The sequence below is a fragment of the Rhea americana genome, unplaced genomic scaffold (assembly GCF_003343005.1).
Source record: "Rhea americana isolate MKP2758 unplaced genomic scaffold, rheAme1 scaffold_250, whole genome shotgun sequence".
NCBI classification, from domain to species: domain Eukaryota; kingdom Metazoa; phylum Chordata; class Aves; order Rheiformes; family Rheidae; genus Rhea; species Rhea americana.
In genome coordinates, this window is record NW_028186369.1 from 1,060,199 (window position 1) to 1,074,912 (window position 14,714).

The 14,714-nt window shown below is 42.8% G+C and overlaps 1 protein-coding gene across 9 annotated transcripts in view; it reads right to left on the reverse strand.

Moving 5' to 3' along the window:
• PIGQ (phosphatidylinositol glycan anchor biosynthesis class Q) overlaps positions 1-12,095 on the reverse strand; it is a 34,203-nt gene extending 22,108 nt beyond the window's left edge. The window contains exons 1-5 of one of the 9 annotated variants that reach the window (XM_085307030.1): positions 12,065-12,082; positions 9,341-9,439; positions 8,345-8,433; positions 7,129-7,829; positions 1,096-1,227 (exon numbers count right to left, since the gene is read on the reverse strand). In XM_085307030.1, coding sequence (XP_085163156.1) covers positions 1,096-1,227; positions 7,129-7,802 — 806 coding nt within the window. In that variant the 5' untranslated portion in view covers positions 7,803-7,829; positions 8,345-8,433; positions 9,341-9,439; positions 12,065-12,082. Of the gene's footprint in view, positions 1-1,095; positions 1,228-7,128; positions 7,830-8,344; positions 8,434-9,340; positions 10,003-10,423; positions 10,595-10,784; positions 11,027-11,711; positions 11,937-12,006; positions 12,023-12,064 lie in introns of those variants that run through there. The other 8 variants (XM_085307029.1, XM_085307036.1, XM_085307033.1 and 5 more) reach the window with 8 other exon arrangements.
• Between the last annotated feature and the right edge of the window lie 2,619 nt (positions 12,096-14,714).

Below are 14,714 nucleotides of genomic sequence, written 5' to 3' on the forward strand. Positions count from 1 at the left end.
ATGCAGGATATCAGATTAAACAACCACAGTTACTTTTAGCCTTAAAATGTACTGATCCATTTTAAGTATTCCTCAGGAATCTATTACTGCAGGATCAGAGAGCCACACAGAACAAGGCTCACTATGTAATGGCCACAGGGCATTCAATATTTGTCTCTGATCTCTGACTCTCCCTCTTCTACTCACTCTGCTGCACATCTGCTTTTTCTGTTACACTGATTTTGTTACTATTGTTGGACTCTCTGGTTTTCAGTTACTTGCAGAAAGATTCCCTGAAAGAGTGGGCAAAAGACAGGAGTATCCAAACCATTCTGCTCTTATAGAAAATGCCAGTAAATATTAAGTTTTTGGTTAGCAGCGACACCATCTGTGAAAGTATTAAGCTTGTGGAAGTCATGATAGCAATGCATTATACACAGGTAGAGTACAAGCTTTCCCTGGGCAACCTTGGCAATATTCCTGGCAATTCCTAGGCTAGAGCAGTATCTGGCAAAAAGCATACCCGTAATATAAAAYGGCCTGCAGGGTAAAGATCAGCAAACTAGAAGGGAGTTGAGAGAGCAAGTCAACACAACACAATGCAGTGAGGACCTTGCAGAGTTGCTGTGCTAGCCAGGCCACCTGTGGAGCCTTGCAGTGGGCACAGCACCCATGGTTTGGGTTCACTGAACCTCCAGCTCCAAAAGGTGCCACCTCACCTCTATCTGGCCATACCACTTGGGCGAGGTAGGTGCCTGAGACTTCTGAGTGGAAAGGAAGGAGATTAGCAACACAGAACAGAGCCCAGAGCTCCGTAAGCAACTCAGGGCAGGAGCAGTGGTATCCTGCAGAATAAGTACAGGGTTAGAGTTAGGAACAGAAAATACATCAAGCCACTACAGGCCAAAAATCACAACACAAAGCAACAACAAACTAGACAACATCCAGCACAGAAAAACAACAAGACAGCAGCTGTAGGATAAGCTTGCTGATGACACCCTAGCCAGGGAAATGAATTTTTTGGCAGCTAGAGCAGAAATCAGTTGGTGCATTGATGACAAAGGCTCCAGAAGGAGATAGAGCAATGATGTGTGTGTGTTTGTGCATACTCCATACCTCATTAGTTGGATCTGGTTTTGAGCCTTCTTGTTGCTGCTGATGACCTGGAGGTGCTGCAGCCGATGTCCCAACTGCTCACAAGTTGAGAGTTTACTCCATAAGAAAGACAAGGGCCAAAACTTCAGCATTCTGTGGAAAAATAATGCGAATCTTCCCTTTTGCTTTTGTCACAAATTAGGTTGTATTGTGTTTGTACAAACTCCCACACAAAACATTCAATGTAAAGTAAGGTTGTGTAACCAGAGATGGTGACAACATCGACTGATTACAGAAGATTAGACATTAAAGACTCTCTTAGAGGTTAATACAATTTGGGCAGCCTTTCCAAACCAAGACGTCTAAAGCAGACAACATGGCCTCCTACTTCCACCTGTAATCCTGTAAAACAAAGTACCTATCTCTTCCAAAAAAGCCAGAATGCAATATTGATTCCAGCATGTGTTTTAGGATGCATCATTATGACGGCATGCAGCTTTATGTCTCTGAGAGGCTGACGTGAAGGCAGTTCTGTATATAGAGCAAGGATACAATATAGTTTTGAATTAACAACTTGATTTTTGGACTGGAATATTACCAAGGATCTTGCCTCTTACTCTTGCAATTTAAATCCCAATATTATTAAAAACAATTCTTTAATTGTCTAGTTGCTTCTGTCAGGTGCTAGGTATTACAAACAACTTGTTTTCTCCTGCAATTCCCTTTTATCTCTTTCCTTTATTTCCCACTTACCTTTTTCTTCTTTTTCCTCTTCATTGCTTCCAAATTTCTTTCTCGAGGTCTTCATTCCTATCTTCTTCACATCTCCTTGGCAAGGGTGACCAGTATTAAGTAGCTAATGCAACACTTAGTGTTCAATTAGGTTACAAAGTTAATATCCACATTAGGCTTGTAGGGGAGGGAATATTCATACACTTCTTTTTTATGACTCAGAAGAAAAGTACTGAATGACGCCCAGTTATCTTTGGGAGTTGCTTTTATTACCACACAATCCAGAAAGCAGAGAGCAATAGTGATCCTGTGTAGTCCAAAATAAAGCCACTGAAGGTAGGTTGCTGAAAGAATATGTAGTAGCAGTACAGTGACATAAAGTACCATATTTGATCTGAGGAATACATTTGGACATTGACATAACCGGGATCGCTTCTTTCCTSCATACAATAGTTATTTCTCTCATTAAAGGTGCAGGAATCTCTGCTCACTTCTTGTTATTTTTTCACCTACTCTCTTTTAGTGCTTTGGCATGTTCCTTCAGTTTGCATTCATTCCAAATGCTAAATCCATTTCTAGTAGCCTGCTTTGCTTTTGAGTTTGTACAGCTGTTTGGATCATTAGTGAATTTGGACTAGAGAATTCCATGAAAAGTGTACATGCTTTCATCAGATTTCATCTGGCAGAAATTAGCCGGTGGTCTAGCAGCAGGGTAAGTTTACGAGTCGACAATATAAAATGCAGAGTGGGGCTCCTGCTGTTATTTATAAAATATTCCACCCTCACAAGCAAATCTACAAATGGCAACTATATGGCTAGTTCAAAATCACGTTTGATTCACTAGAGTTGTTCTCTCTTTCCTTCCCCCATCCCTCTAAGCCTTTTCAACCATACTTTATGCAAGGTTTGTCAGTTTAAAACCAGAGTCCTTAAGTCTCCTTCTCCCTCTCTATTAAAATTTCAGATACATTGGTTTTGAAATCCATGCAATGTACTGTGAATCATTTTCCTTAATTCGAGGCCTCTGAGTTATTCAGCTCTTCATTACAGCCACCCTCCTCAGAGACAAATGAACGTACTGTTATTCAGCTGACTTGTCAGGAGGTAATATCTAAAGTGACAGAGGAAAGAGCATGATATGGCGGCAGGGAGACACAGTGGATAATCATGCTGGCCACTGATCTCAAAGACCTGGCTTTGCAGATTCACCAAGGCACAAGTGCAGATGAGTTTTCTCTTCCAATTACATTCTAGCCCAGTAGTTCCAAATTCTGACCTGGAAAGCCTTCGTTACAGCAGAGAATTCACTTGCAGAGAAATGCTCTCTCTTCCAGCGAGGTTATGTCCAGAAGAGTAAGGATGAAAATTCAAGTAGGAAGTAATGGCTCTGGGGCCTTGTGCTCAGTGGGCTGCCCCCCACCCCACCCTTTCCAAGCAACATGTGTTTCTTTTACTATTCTTGCTGCTCCATGACTCCAAAAGCAAGAGGCTTGGTGGTCTCCCACTGACCAGATACCTCTCGTCATCTGTGTCAAAGAAAAGGAGAGTCTCCTGCTCTGCTCTGCTCTGCCAGCGAGGAGTGTGTCACATAGGTGATAACCATTATCAAAGGAGCCTTGTCCCTAGAAGGTCATCCTGCATGTGTCTACCTGCTCCAATGTTCTCCAACAGGCAAACATGTCCCCTTAAACAAGATGGGCCATGAGGCTGTCTCACATATTGGAAAAGATACATAAAACGTCTGTGCTTGTCTGTATTACAGCTACCTCTTTCACTTTTCTTTCCATGAAATATCAAGTAGACCAACCTCTACTCCACTCTTAACCAAGAGAAGGTATATAAATGCAGACATTTAAATGAAGACACGTAACAAAAAGTGCAATGAAAACAGTCGCAAGATGAGCTATGGAAATTTCCATCTGTAAAATCATTGAGGAAGAAAGCCAAAAATACTTCCTGTGTGGTCTCCTACTTCCTGCATCACCATAAATGCTCCCACCTGTTTATCACACATAGTATATGGAATGATTTTTAGAAGTATAATGGAAAACTAACCTAATACAAAAAATAAAAGACTGCATTTATATCATTACATTATTTAAAAAGCATGCAGCAGGAAATGTTTGAGGTATTTCCAAAGGTAAGGGATTCTAGCAATGAATTAACATAGCCTTCATGAGTACACCTTGAGTTTCCAATTCAAATTCATTCCAAGAATAAGAATGGACTCTTCACACATTGGATAAAAAGCAGTCTTTTTGAAATTGGATCACAGGCAAATGTTAAAGCTCCATTAACCAGAACCCCCTGGCTGCTTTGTTGCTCTTTGCTAGAAACTGCAGGAACAATATTTCTCTTAYGGATGAAGAATCAGAAGTCACACAGTGTCAGTAAAATACTATTAGGCAGCTTTTCTTTTTCTCTCTCTCTCCAAAAGGCGCACACATAAACTGTTGCCTCATTCCTAAATCACTAATGTTCCCAACAGCACACTAGAGACTTTTCAGTGGTAATGGAAATTCTGCACACAAGTCCCTCTGAAAGATTAAATTGTAATGACCACCACTTAGCACAAGGTGGTGCTGAAGAAATGCCTTATCTTGAGATAAGCAAAACTTGTACAGGACTTAAGGGTATTTTAAAAGCTTGTATCAATGTTAGTGCCTAAAGAAAACTTGCTTTCTGAAATTTCTAAATATATCATTCTACTTCCTCACACAAATATACAGCAGTGGCATATACAGATGATGACAGAAACATGCCAAAACCTCCAAGACTCCACAGCTCAAGTGCACAGTGTTAATGTATTTCTTTAGCTTTTCAAAGCTGACTTTCCTTTAGTATCTCAAAAACCTAGGAAAGAAAGAAGTCTTGTGGTATATCTCAGAAGAGAGAAAGCTGTCAGTGCAAAGGGAATATGGAAATTTTGAAATTGAGAATCTCTCACTGAAAACTGTCTAAAGAAAGGACTTTTTCTTTACACAGGAGAACAGTTAGCCAAATTCTACAGTGATCTTCCTAAAAGGCATCAAATAGAATGTAACAATCAATGTACAATATTTAAGTTGGACAATTACCAAACGACATAAAACTTTTCAAGTGAGTCTCCTTGGACAGTGGCTCCATTATCACCTGGTTTGACTTTAGCAGAGCTGTTTCAGCCTCTGAGTGGTGCTTGGAGAAGTTTGGACAAGGAGACATCCTTATCTCCCTCTCTCTGGAGAGAGAGGGGATCCTTTGGTGATTCTATCCCCAAAGAAACCAAGGAAACTACCAAAAGGAACTACCCTAGAGTAATGAATCTTCAAGAAACATCTCTGATTCAGGATGTATAAGTAGTGCAACACTACTGTCTTCCCTTTGAGACTGGGAGAGTGTGCCATAGTGTGGAGACAGAGACTTGATGACTTGTGTTGGGATGCGCAAGGGTATAAAACCAGCGGGGCTCAGTTCCAGCCAGGCCTTGTTTCTCCTTCTTTATCTTTCCTCTGATCAGAAGCAGAAATGACCTGGTAGATCTCACTTTATGCTAGGTATGTCCCAGCACAGGGAGTAGGGGACAGGAAGGACACTGATCTTCAACTACTACGAACTTTCCCTGCATTGTGTACATAAGCAAAAAAAGGAAGTTGTACCTCACATAACATGGTAAATTGAACTGAATTGCATTAAATGACTTAAAAGGTCAGGCAGAAGGTTTGTCATAAAACCAGGTATTAATCTCTTTTCTCCCAGACTGTTTTAAAACACCCATAAAATAGATAAGTATCAAGCTGATACTACAGGTGAATAAAACAAAACAGGAGCAAATCTGTATCTATCCCCCAAGATTAAAAATAGATTCAACCTTGGTTTAAGCACAGCAAGCCTCACGTTCTGCATGCTGGTATACACAGTGGCTGCTACCTGGCTGCTGCTCCAGCTCAAAGCAGCTGTACTGGGTTTAGGAAAAGCTGAAATTAGAAGATCAGTTACCTGTGCCTGACCTGCCAAGCTGCATGGAATTAGCCTGAGCTCCCAAGTTATGCTTGGATCCTTGCCTTCTGGAGACCTGTGAGGCTTGGGCTAAACCTGAATTTAAGCCTGGTCTGAGTGCTAGCACTGATCAAGGTGAGAAGTCTGATCTTGAGACCAAGTGCCTATGCATAAAAAAGTCAATTTGTTTGTTGGTGGTCATATACAGTCCATGAAAAGCCAGGGAAAGGACTTCCAACCTTCTGACTCTCAATCTTCTATCTAATTACAAAATTCTGACTTCATTACCATTGGCAGCCAAATGCAAAGCCAGTGTCTATGAAGCCATTCCATGAATCAGTGGTTCCTGATTATATCAGGTCTGATTGCAAATCTATTTTATTTGAACAGTCTAAAAATGGACAGTTTCCCCTTCTACATCAAAGTGAGTAATCCTACTGTTCAACAAATCTTTGTATATGAAGAGTTTCACTGTAATTTTTCACGACAGTATCATACAATTGGAAACCTGTTAGAAGATTCTACTTCCCATACCCTTAGGCTATACTTGAGAAAAATTTATCCATGAATACAGTAGTAAATTTGATTAATCAAAGTGTCCTCTTGCAGCTTGGAACCAGAACTCCAATCTCCTTTCTGGCAATCCAGCACAACCTTACCAGTCAATTGCCCAGACATGTTATTAAGCTTTATACAAAGAAGCTTTTCCTTTTCAAATCTGCTCAGAATTTCTCTTTAGTGCATGCACTTGCCACACATTACAGCTGAAGCATCCTGTTCACAACAGTGAAATCCCACTCCAATCAAGGACAGACAACAGGATTTAACCAAAGACTCAAGTACATCAGTATTCCCTGTAACCTCCTGCTATAAGGTCACAAGGTTGCAATACTGTTGCCTGTTAGAGAGAGGATGGATTTAGACACACTATTTTCTGATGTTTCACAGCCATGGAGGGATTCATAGCAAACAGAGATTAGGGAGCCCCAGCTATCAAGCCATTAAGGAAGACCCTCACATCATTCTGCCAGCCATGCTATAGCTGGAAAACCTACATTTCAACTATAATTTCAACTACCCATTATGTGAACTACTGTAGCATCCAAGTGCCTTTTTATATGCTGATGATCTCAGAGATCAGGAAATCAGACACCCGAAAGGCACCTAAGATCTGTAGGGCTACAAGCACTACTAGGAGATATGATGAGATTGGTACAATTTATACAAAATCCATTTCCTAGTCAGTATTTCTTATTGCAGCTGAGCAGGATCACTACCCGCACTGTCCTAAAAGCACGAATTACATTTCCATGCAGCAAGTAAACTGACCAACATCATATTGCTTACCTGCTCTTACAGATCGCAGAGGTAAATGAAAGCAGGAATGTCAACAGCATGCAGGCAGGCACAGAGGCCTGCTTCATCAGCTCCACGATGATACTTGCTTCAACTCCATCTGACTGCCAGTGGGTCAATTTGATGGGCCCATCATCATATCTGTCTGTCATGAACAGTATTTTGCTCTTTGCAACTGTGTCAAACATAGCAGCGAGCTCTGAAGCATCATCTACCTTACGGTCAGTGGAGGTAGTTGTGTCCACTAGGGGATGCAGATGGGAAAGCATGACTTTACGCTGGTCATAATATACTAAGATGATTTCTTCTTCCTTAGGGCTGTTAGACTGTTTCTGAAGTGTAGAACAACTCCAAAATTTGCTGTCTCTCTTTTTGCTTATCTGAATCCATGGCTCATGGGAAAATATTGTCCCAAGGTCTTCCAAGAACTTACTCAGACTCTCTTCTTTCTCCTGTTTGCTGTTGCTCCACGAGCCAAGCACAGAAACTTTGATCTTAGTCACCTGCTGGACTTCACTGAGATATTGCTTCACCTGGACAGGAATAAAAGGGAAATGCACCACTGCAAGGATAATAGCAGAGTTCTGTTCTGAGATCCAACGGCCGATCAAAATGCCACTTTCTGCTGAGGAGCAGCACGAAGGAAAGAAGACCTTAAGTACCATGACAGCGATCCTTACAGAATAGTACACCTGCCAATAAACACAAACACAAAATTACAGGATGGCAATTACATACAAAGAAAATCTGAGCTGACCAAAGTCGTTGGTGAAGTGGCCCAGTCGGGTTTTAAAACACTAAGTCCAATCACTTGCACTTATACTGAAACTAGGTATTGTTATTTGTGACAACCAACAGGCATTTCACATCACAGAAGTATTTAGTAGGCTCCTAATAAACCCTAGTCCTTGAAATGATGGGTGGTGACACTGTAATTTCTCAGCAAAGTCATTTTTCCTACCCTGGAACAATCTTTCATGACGGTACACTGAGAAGCACACTCACTGTTGGACTGGCCAAGATCAGGAATCTATCCAGTCTTGGATCTTGGTATCTTAGTTCTGACACTGGATACTCCTGAAAACTCCACAGAGAAAAGCCTAGACAGACACACACTGTGATGCCTCTGGGGAATATTTCTTCCCATTACTCATAATCAAATATTGGTTTATGCTATGAAGCAAGATAATTTCAGAGCCTTCTTTACCTTCTAAGAACTGGGAGCTGTGTTCTCTAACAAACTCACTGAACAACCTTGGTCAGATCACTCAACTCTTCTTGTCTCACTCCCCTCATCTGGAAATAGAGATAATAATTTTGAGTTATGTTGTGAAAAGACTATGATGATTAACTGATTAAAGTTTATATACTAGTTTTAATTCATTAGATGAAAGATCCTAAAGAAGAAAACCATCTTTACTTTATCAGTATTTTTTTTTATCTAATCCATTTTTCTTCATGTCATTAAGAAAACATTTCAATGGCTTTATAAGACCTTTACAAAAAGGAGCTTTAAGGCAGTTGACAACGTCTCTTTAAATAAGGTCGAGATTTCTAACAGAAAAATAATTGCAGTAAGGAGTGCACTGGTACAGAACAATCAGCATCCGGTGCCTGTTGTCCTTTTCTGTCCTTTAGTGCTTTGTTAGAGATGTGAAAACTCTACAAGCCCCTAAGGCTGGCTCCTGTACAGGGGACCCAGTCAATTGGAAAGAAAAACAGAGAGTGTATTTATAACATGTAGATAGGATGCACGATGTGGAAGTCCCCAGCGTTTTTGTTCTTCTTTCTATTTAATACAACACAATTGATTGAGTAAATCTCAGCATCTGGCAATTTGCTAAGGCTTGGAGTAGGCAGTGGGTAAGCAGCAAAGGCAAGTGATTAACCTAGGCTCAGAACCACAGCTCTGCCAAATACAGCAGCAGCAAATGTTTGCTCATGAATGAGTTGTCAGCCCCTTGAGGCAAAAGGTGAAGTTTCCTTGGCATCTATCTCACTCATGCCATGGTGGAAAACCAAACAATTGCAAAGACTAATGTTTTTCTGGGCCTGAATTTTCCCTTTTACTGCAAAACTGCAGAGCACACCCCAATACTGCCCTTCAAAGAGGTGTAAGGGTGCTTGTGAGAGATTTTGTGTTTGCAGCATGCTGCTGAAAGTAGATGGTGTTCTCAGCTCCTGAGGGGAGGGAGCACCTCACCTCACTATCTGGCACATCCCTCTGGCATTTTGAGGCCACACAGGGAGATAGAGCTCCCCTTCCTTGGCACTCAGCAAAAGGGAAAAAAGAAGCAGAACCCTGTATCAAAAGAAAAGCAGAATGAGAAATAGCATGTGACATCTTAGGGCTGTAAAGATACAGGACACCAGGTGTGGAGAATGTGACTGACCTGAAGTACAACTGAAAGACTTAGTCTTTCACTAGACAAAGCATAGTGTCTATTAGATTCAGGTAGACTGAAAAACAAGATATCAAAACTTGTTTTCCACTTCTATTGAAACAGATATCAGGGTGGCTTTTCTGAGGAAGATCGCGAGGAAGAAAAAGTACACACTTCCTACTGAGAAAAATCTTTCCTGAAACAGACAAGAAACTTTGATGAAAATCAGCAAACACTATTAATTAGATTAGTCCTTCACAACAAATATGAAATAAAACCTATCTCCTACATTTCACTTCTCCCTTCTTTAGAAAGATGGTGTGGTTTGTCCAAGAAGACCAGCCAAAATAGTCTTTCCTGCACCACTTCCTCCATGCTTTACTCAGATTGTTAAAGAAATATTAGGTGAGATGAGATTTGGTCCAGGATTTGGCTTTAGGTTTGAAAAAGCATTTTCTTTTCTTTTCTTTTCTTTTCTTTTCTTTTCTTTTCTTTTCTTTTCTTTTCTTTTCTTTTCTTTTCTTTTCTTTTTTTCTTTCTTTCTTTTTTTTTTTTTTGCTAAGACCTATATACATATGAACAGAAACAAGGAAATAAATAATATGTAAATAAAGGAACATACACACATATGCTCAGAAATTATTCAAAATAATATAAATCTAGCTAGAGGTATAATATTCTAGCTATAGTACAGCACCAAAAACTTACAAGTGAAGTTTACCAACAACCGAATACTTTACAAACGGACATTGAATTGGCCATTTTATAGGCCTGAGAGAAAAATGAAGAAATAGCCCTACTTGAATGGATTTTTAAAATATTTGTTTTATTTATCAAAGCTACTTTCAGTAATACTGAAAAGATAAGCCTCCATCTTTTTAAAATTGAATTTTTATTCTTACTTTTCCTCAAGGGGTGTCACCATTGGTTGACAGTATCACCACCAGAGATCTCCAGTGTTTCTACATGGCTCTCCTTCCTAAACATGTGCCCACAGAGTAGACATTTCAGAGAATACTTATCGAACTGACTCTTTTATTTAGTTATTTTTCAACAAGAATTTTTTTAAAAAACAGCCATATAAATAGTGGGAAAAAAATCTCATGGAGGAAAACCATTTCTCATCCTTACCTTCTCTATCTTGTTTTTTCTCTTGCCCTTCCCAACCTTTTAAGTTAACTTAGTTTCATTTGGCTTACTACCATGACTATAGCTCAGTTTGAACAATCAACAAGTATTACAACAAGCAGTGTAATACTTCACCTGTTCTTTTGAGGCTACATAATACTCCTATAGTTGAAAGCAGGCTGTGTCCTATTTATATGTTAATTTGGCATATTGGCATATTTATATACTAATTTGGCAGGTTTTGGAGCTCAGGAAGCAGAGCTTTTGTTCCCAACTCTATGATTTGTTGTGTAAAGATGACATGCGTATACCTTACTCATTTTAATATACTATTGGAAACCTAAAATTGACATTTTAAATGTCACTACAGCCATCTATTCTGCTGCTCATTTTAAAAGAAATATCCTAGTATGTTTACTCCATGCTTCCAAGCAGATGCCCAGAACTGCCCACTGTTTCTAAGCCAACACGCTCAGCCTTTCCCCAAGTATCCATACCACAANAAAAAAAAAAAAAAAAAAAAAAAAAAAAAAGAAAAAAAAAAGAAAAAAAGAAACCCTAAAAGGAGAAAAAGATGATAGAACACAAAATTAGTTAACTTGCTATTTAAATCAAACAAATGAACACAGGCTACAGGGTTCATTTCATAATTTTAAATGTTAAAGCACTGGCAGTGCCACAGTCTCATCAAATGGGCTCCCACATCAGTACGGGCTATGTGAAGGAGTAGTGGACAGGTTGCCTTCACAGGCTTTGGTGAATCTATGGCTGACAATTCAGAAGTCCTTCTGCAGGGTTTAGGGTCACCAGGCCAGGAAATACCAAAATCACTGAAAAACTGGTTATGCCCATCCCTTGCAAAAAGCTGTAGGACTGTCTCCCAGCAAAGTCTTCCAACTTTTTGCTATTTTCTTTTGTGATTCACAAATCTGATCTTTGTTCAAGAAGGTACTCAAAGGACATGGACAGGCCAAGAAACATTCCCAGCTGTAAAATGCCTTCTCTTCGATCCCCCTTGTTTCAATCCAAGCCTGGTTAAAGGCTATTTAATTAAAGTGCTACCCTTTGGCTCTTCAGCTGCCTCTACAAAAATGTGCTGGGAGCACGTCTGCCGCCCTCTGCCCAAGTCCTCCTAGCGATGGGAGTCACCGGACGCAGTGCAGAGCAGCCGATTAGCCCCTTCAGGGCCAAGCCTGCCCACAGCTGGCGGACCGGAGGCAGCAGGGCGGAGGGAAGGCCAAACCAGCGGGACCCATGGCACGGTAAGGCAGGCCCGAAGCTGAGGGCAGGCAGGGCGCTACCTCCGGGGGAAAAGGAGAGCCCCCCTCCCGCGGCCAGGCAGGCAGAGAGCAATGACCTCATCGCCTCGCTCCCGCTGCCCCCCGCCCGGCTCCCCGGGCCCGCCGCCCTCCTACCGCGCCGCCCGCTCCTGCCACCCGGGCCACTTCCGGGGGCGGCCCAACGGTTGCTAAGATACGCCGTCCCGCCAGAGGCGCGCTTGTGCTCTCGCGGCGGTCCGGCCGGCGCGCTGGGCGCCGGCTTCAAGGTTCCGCCGCTGAAGGCTCCCGGGGAGGAGCGTGCGCAGGGCCGCGGGGGGACACCGCGCCGGTGACTGCCGCGCTGCGGGCGGTCTCCGCGCCTCACGGGCCCACAGGAAGGGGGGCCCCCGTAGCCGGCCCGCAGGCTCCCTCACCTCCGCAGTGCGCCTCCGCGAGGGAAGGGAGCTAGGCCGCGGGGGAGATGGCCCCTGCTTCCCCTCGCTACCCCTTGGTTTCCTCGCCGTGCCGCGTTCACATAAGCAGCGTGTGCCCGTTTTGTTTCTCTGCTGTGCTTGGCGTAGTTCCTTCGCACAAAAAGGGGGTGCGCACGTGGGAGGGGGTGCTCGAGTTTGTACAGTTTTAAGACAGTCCCTTCTAAATTTCTGGCAGCCAAACCCGCCAGTTTTCCAAGCTTTCAGCCTGCCCGGGATTTTTCCCTGAGGCCCCAGCAGTTTACTTTGCCAGCTTCTGCTGCAGCCTTTCTTACCCGTGGGCTGCGGAGAGCCAGTGCCAGCCTAGGGCATACCCTAGCCGCATCCCCTTCCCTAACCTCCCTGCCCAATTTTCTCACTCAGTCCTTTTCTTTGGCTGTCTTTCAGCTCCCCCTTCCCCCTTGTTTTTAAGGTCAGGTATCTCAACAGCCTGGAAAGGACCAAGAGCAGCTCCATCTTCCTGGAGCCTGGTCTTGTCTGCTGAGGCTAGGGTCTGCCACTAACTCCCCACAGCACAGGATCCTGTCTTCTGCCCACCTCAGAAACACAGGGCACGCTGGTACATCAGCTTACCTTTCAACCGCTTGTCTCCAAAGCTTTTCCCTGAAATGAGAGCAATGCACTGTGTTCCAGCTGTAACTGCTGTGCTGCAAACACAGACTGAGCCTGCTGATAAGGCAGCTTTGTACTAACCTTTCAAACGCTGGTATCACTCAATGCCATGACATCTAAGTCAGAAGAAAAGCCAGAGACTCATATTCTATCATAAGAGCCTATTTTCCCCCTCCCTATGGCTTTGGAGAGCTCCTGTGACCTCTGTTTCTTGACATTAAATGGGGGGGGAGGGATCTGATATAAAACCATCAATGGTAACACTTGTTCAGGAGTTTCACTGCTGTCACATTGCTCTGTTTCATATGTAGATAGTATGTATGCATACACACCTTGCTCATTTTTGCAGACTGCAGTTGTGTGAGCATGCAAGGTCAATTAGGGTAGCAAGGAAGCCAAGGACTTTGGCAAGACTTTGAACAAGGTGAGAGTGTCCTAGCCAGAAAGGGAAAATGACTGCAGAGATGGAGAATGGAGGTCTCACAGGGGTTCAGAATGCAAGAATGCCAAAGAGAAGGATTTTTTGGGTGCCTCACAGAACTGGAAAGAAGGTGGGGAAAGACAGTTTTTTCGGGAGCTCACGTGAAGGGACGGAATGAAACAGTCCACACAATCTCTGTCTCTTGCTGGGCACTCCCTGTGCTCCCTTGCTTTGCCAGTAGTAGAGAGGGTCTTGGAAAGCACCACAGCATGTCCGTCACCTTCAGAGTATATTCCAGGGTTAGGAAGGAGAAAGGGTCCTCTCTGGAGTTCATTTGGGGATGAAAGATAATGACTGGATTCATATGGTCTTCTAAATTGGACAGACTTTGGGGACCAACTGCAGGGGCAAGTCAATCTCCACCAAGGGTGAATCTTACATGACACCTTTCCAGTGCTGAGCACAGCCAGACCAAATGCTATGTGTGTTCGGAGGTCTCAAACATCTGCTGAGGCTGAGGAGGTCGTGCAATGCGCTTTACCAATGCTGACATCTTGGAAATGGAAAACACCCTTCCTTCCTCTACCACACCCTGCCTGCTTTAGCGTTGGTCTCTGCTGATAAAGGAAATTGCTGTAGTTCTCAAAACCCTTCTGTCCAGAGGCAGAGCACTTGTCCAGGTGCAGATGGCAACAAAACAGCAGGGCAGGCTGAGTCCCAGCACATGTGTTTATGTGAGCATTTGCGTGTGCATTTGTATGGTTTACTCCATGCAATAGACATTGCTTCCTTGCAGAGGCCAGGAATGAAGCAAGAAATGTGTTACCTTTATTTAAACACCCTCCTGAAGTTTGATCCAAACTAAATGTGCCAGACGTCTACCAGTTCTGACCTGGCCATACCCCTCCATTCACACTCTGTCCATTGGCATCAGGAAGCCTGGCCACAGAAAACGGGTATTTGGGGAAGAGAAATGATTCTATTAGTTTTGCAAAGACTCATAAGAACTGGAGAGATGGTAACAAGTTTGTGAAGGCATGATTACATAGCCAATTTTGAGTATCTGGGTCCTCCTTCACTTATTCAGAAGTAGCTGAAGGATCCAAGAATCTCAGAGTTAATCCTTGTTTGGTTTAGTCCTTACTTCTGCTATCTGAGGGCTGGAAGGCAATAAGCCTTCAGTTAAGTCTGGGGACAATGCAAAGCTATGGGAACAGATGAATTCACTATCTGACAGCAGAACCAAAGCTCAGCAGGGTTGCAATGGAAGCAACCACACTCT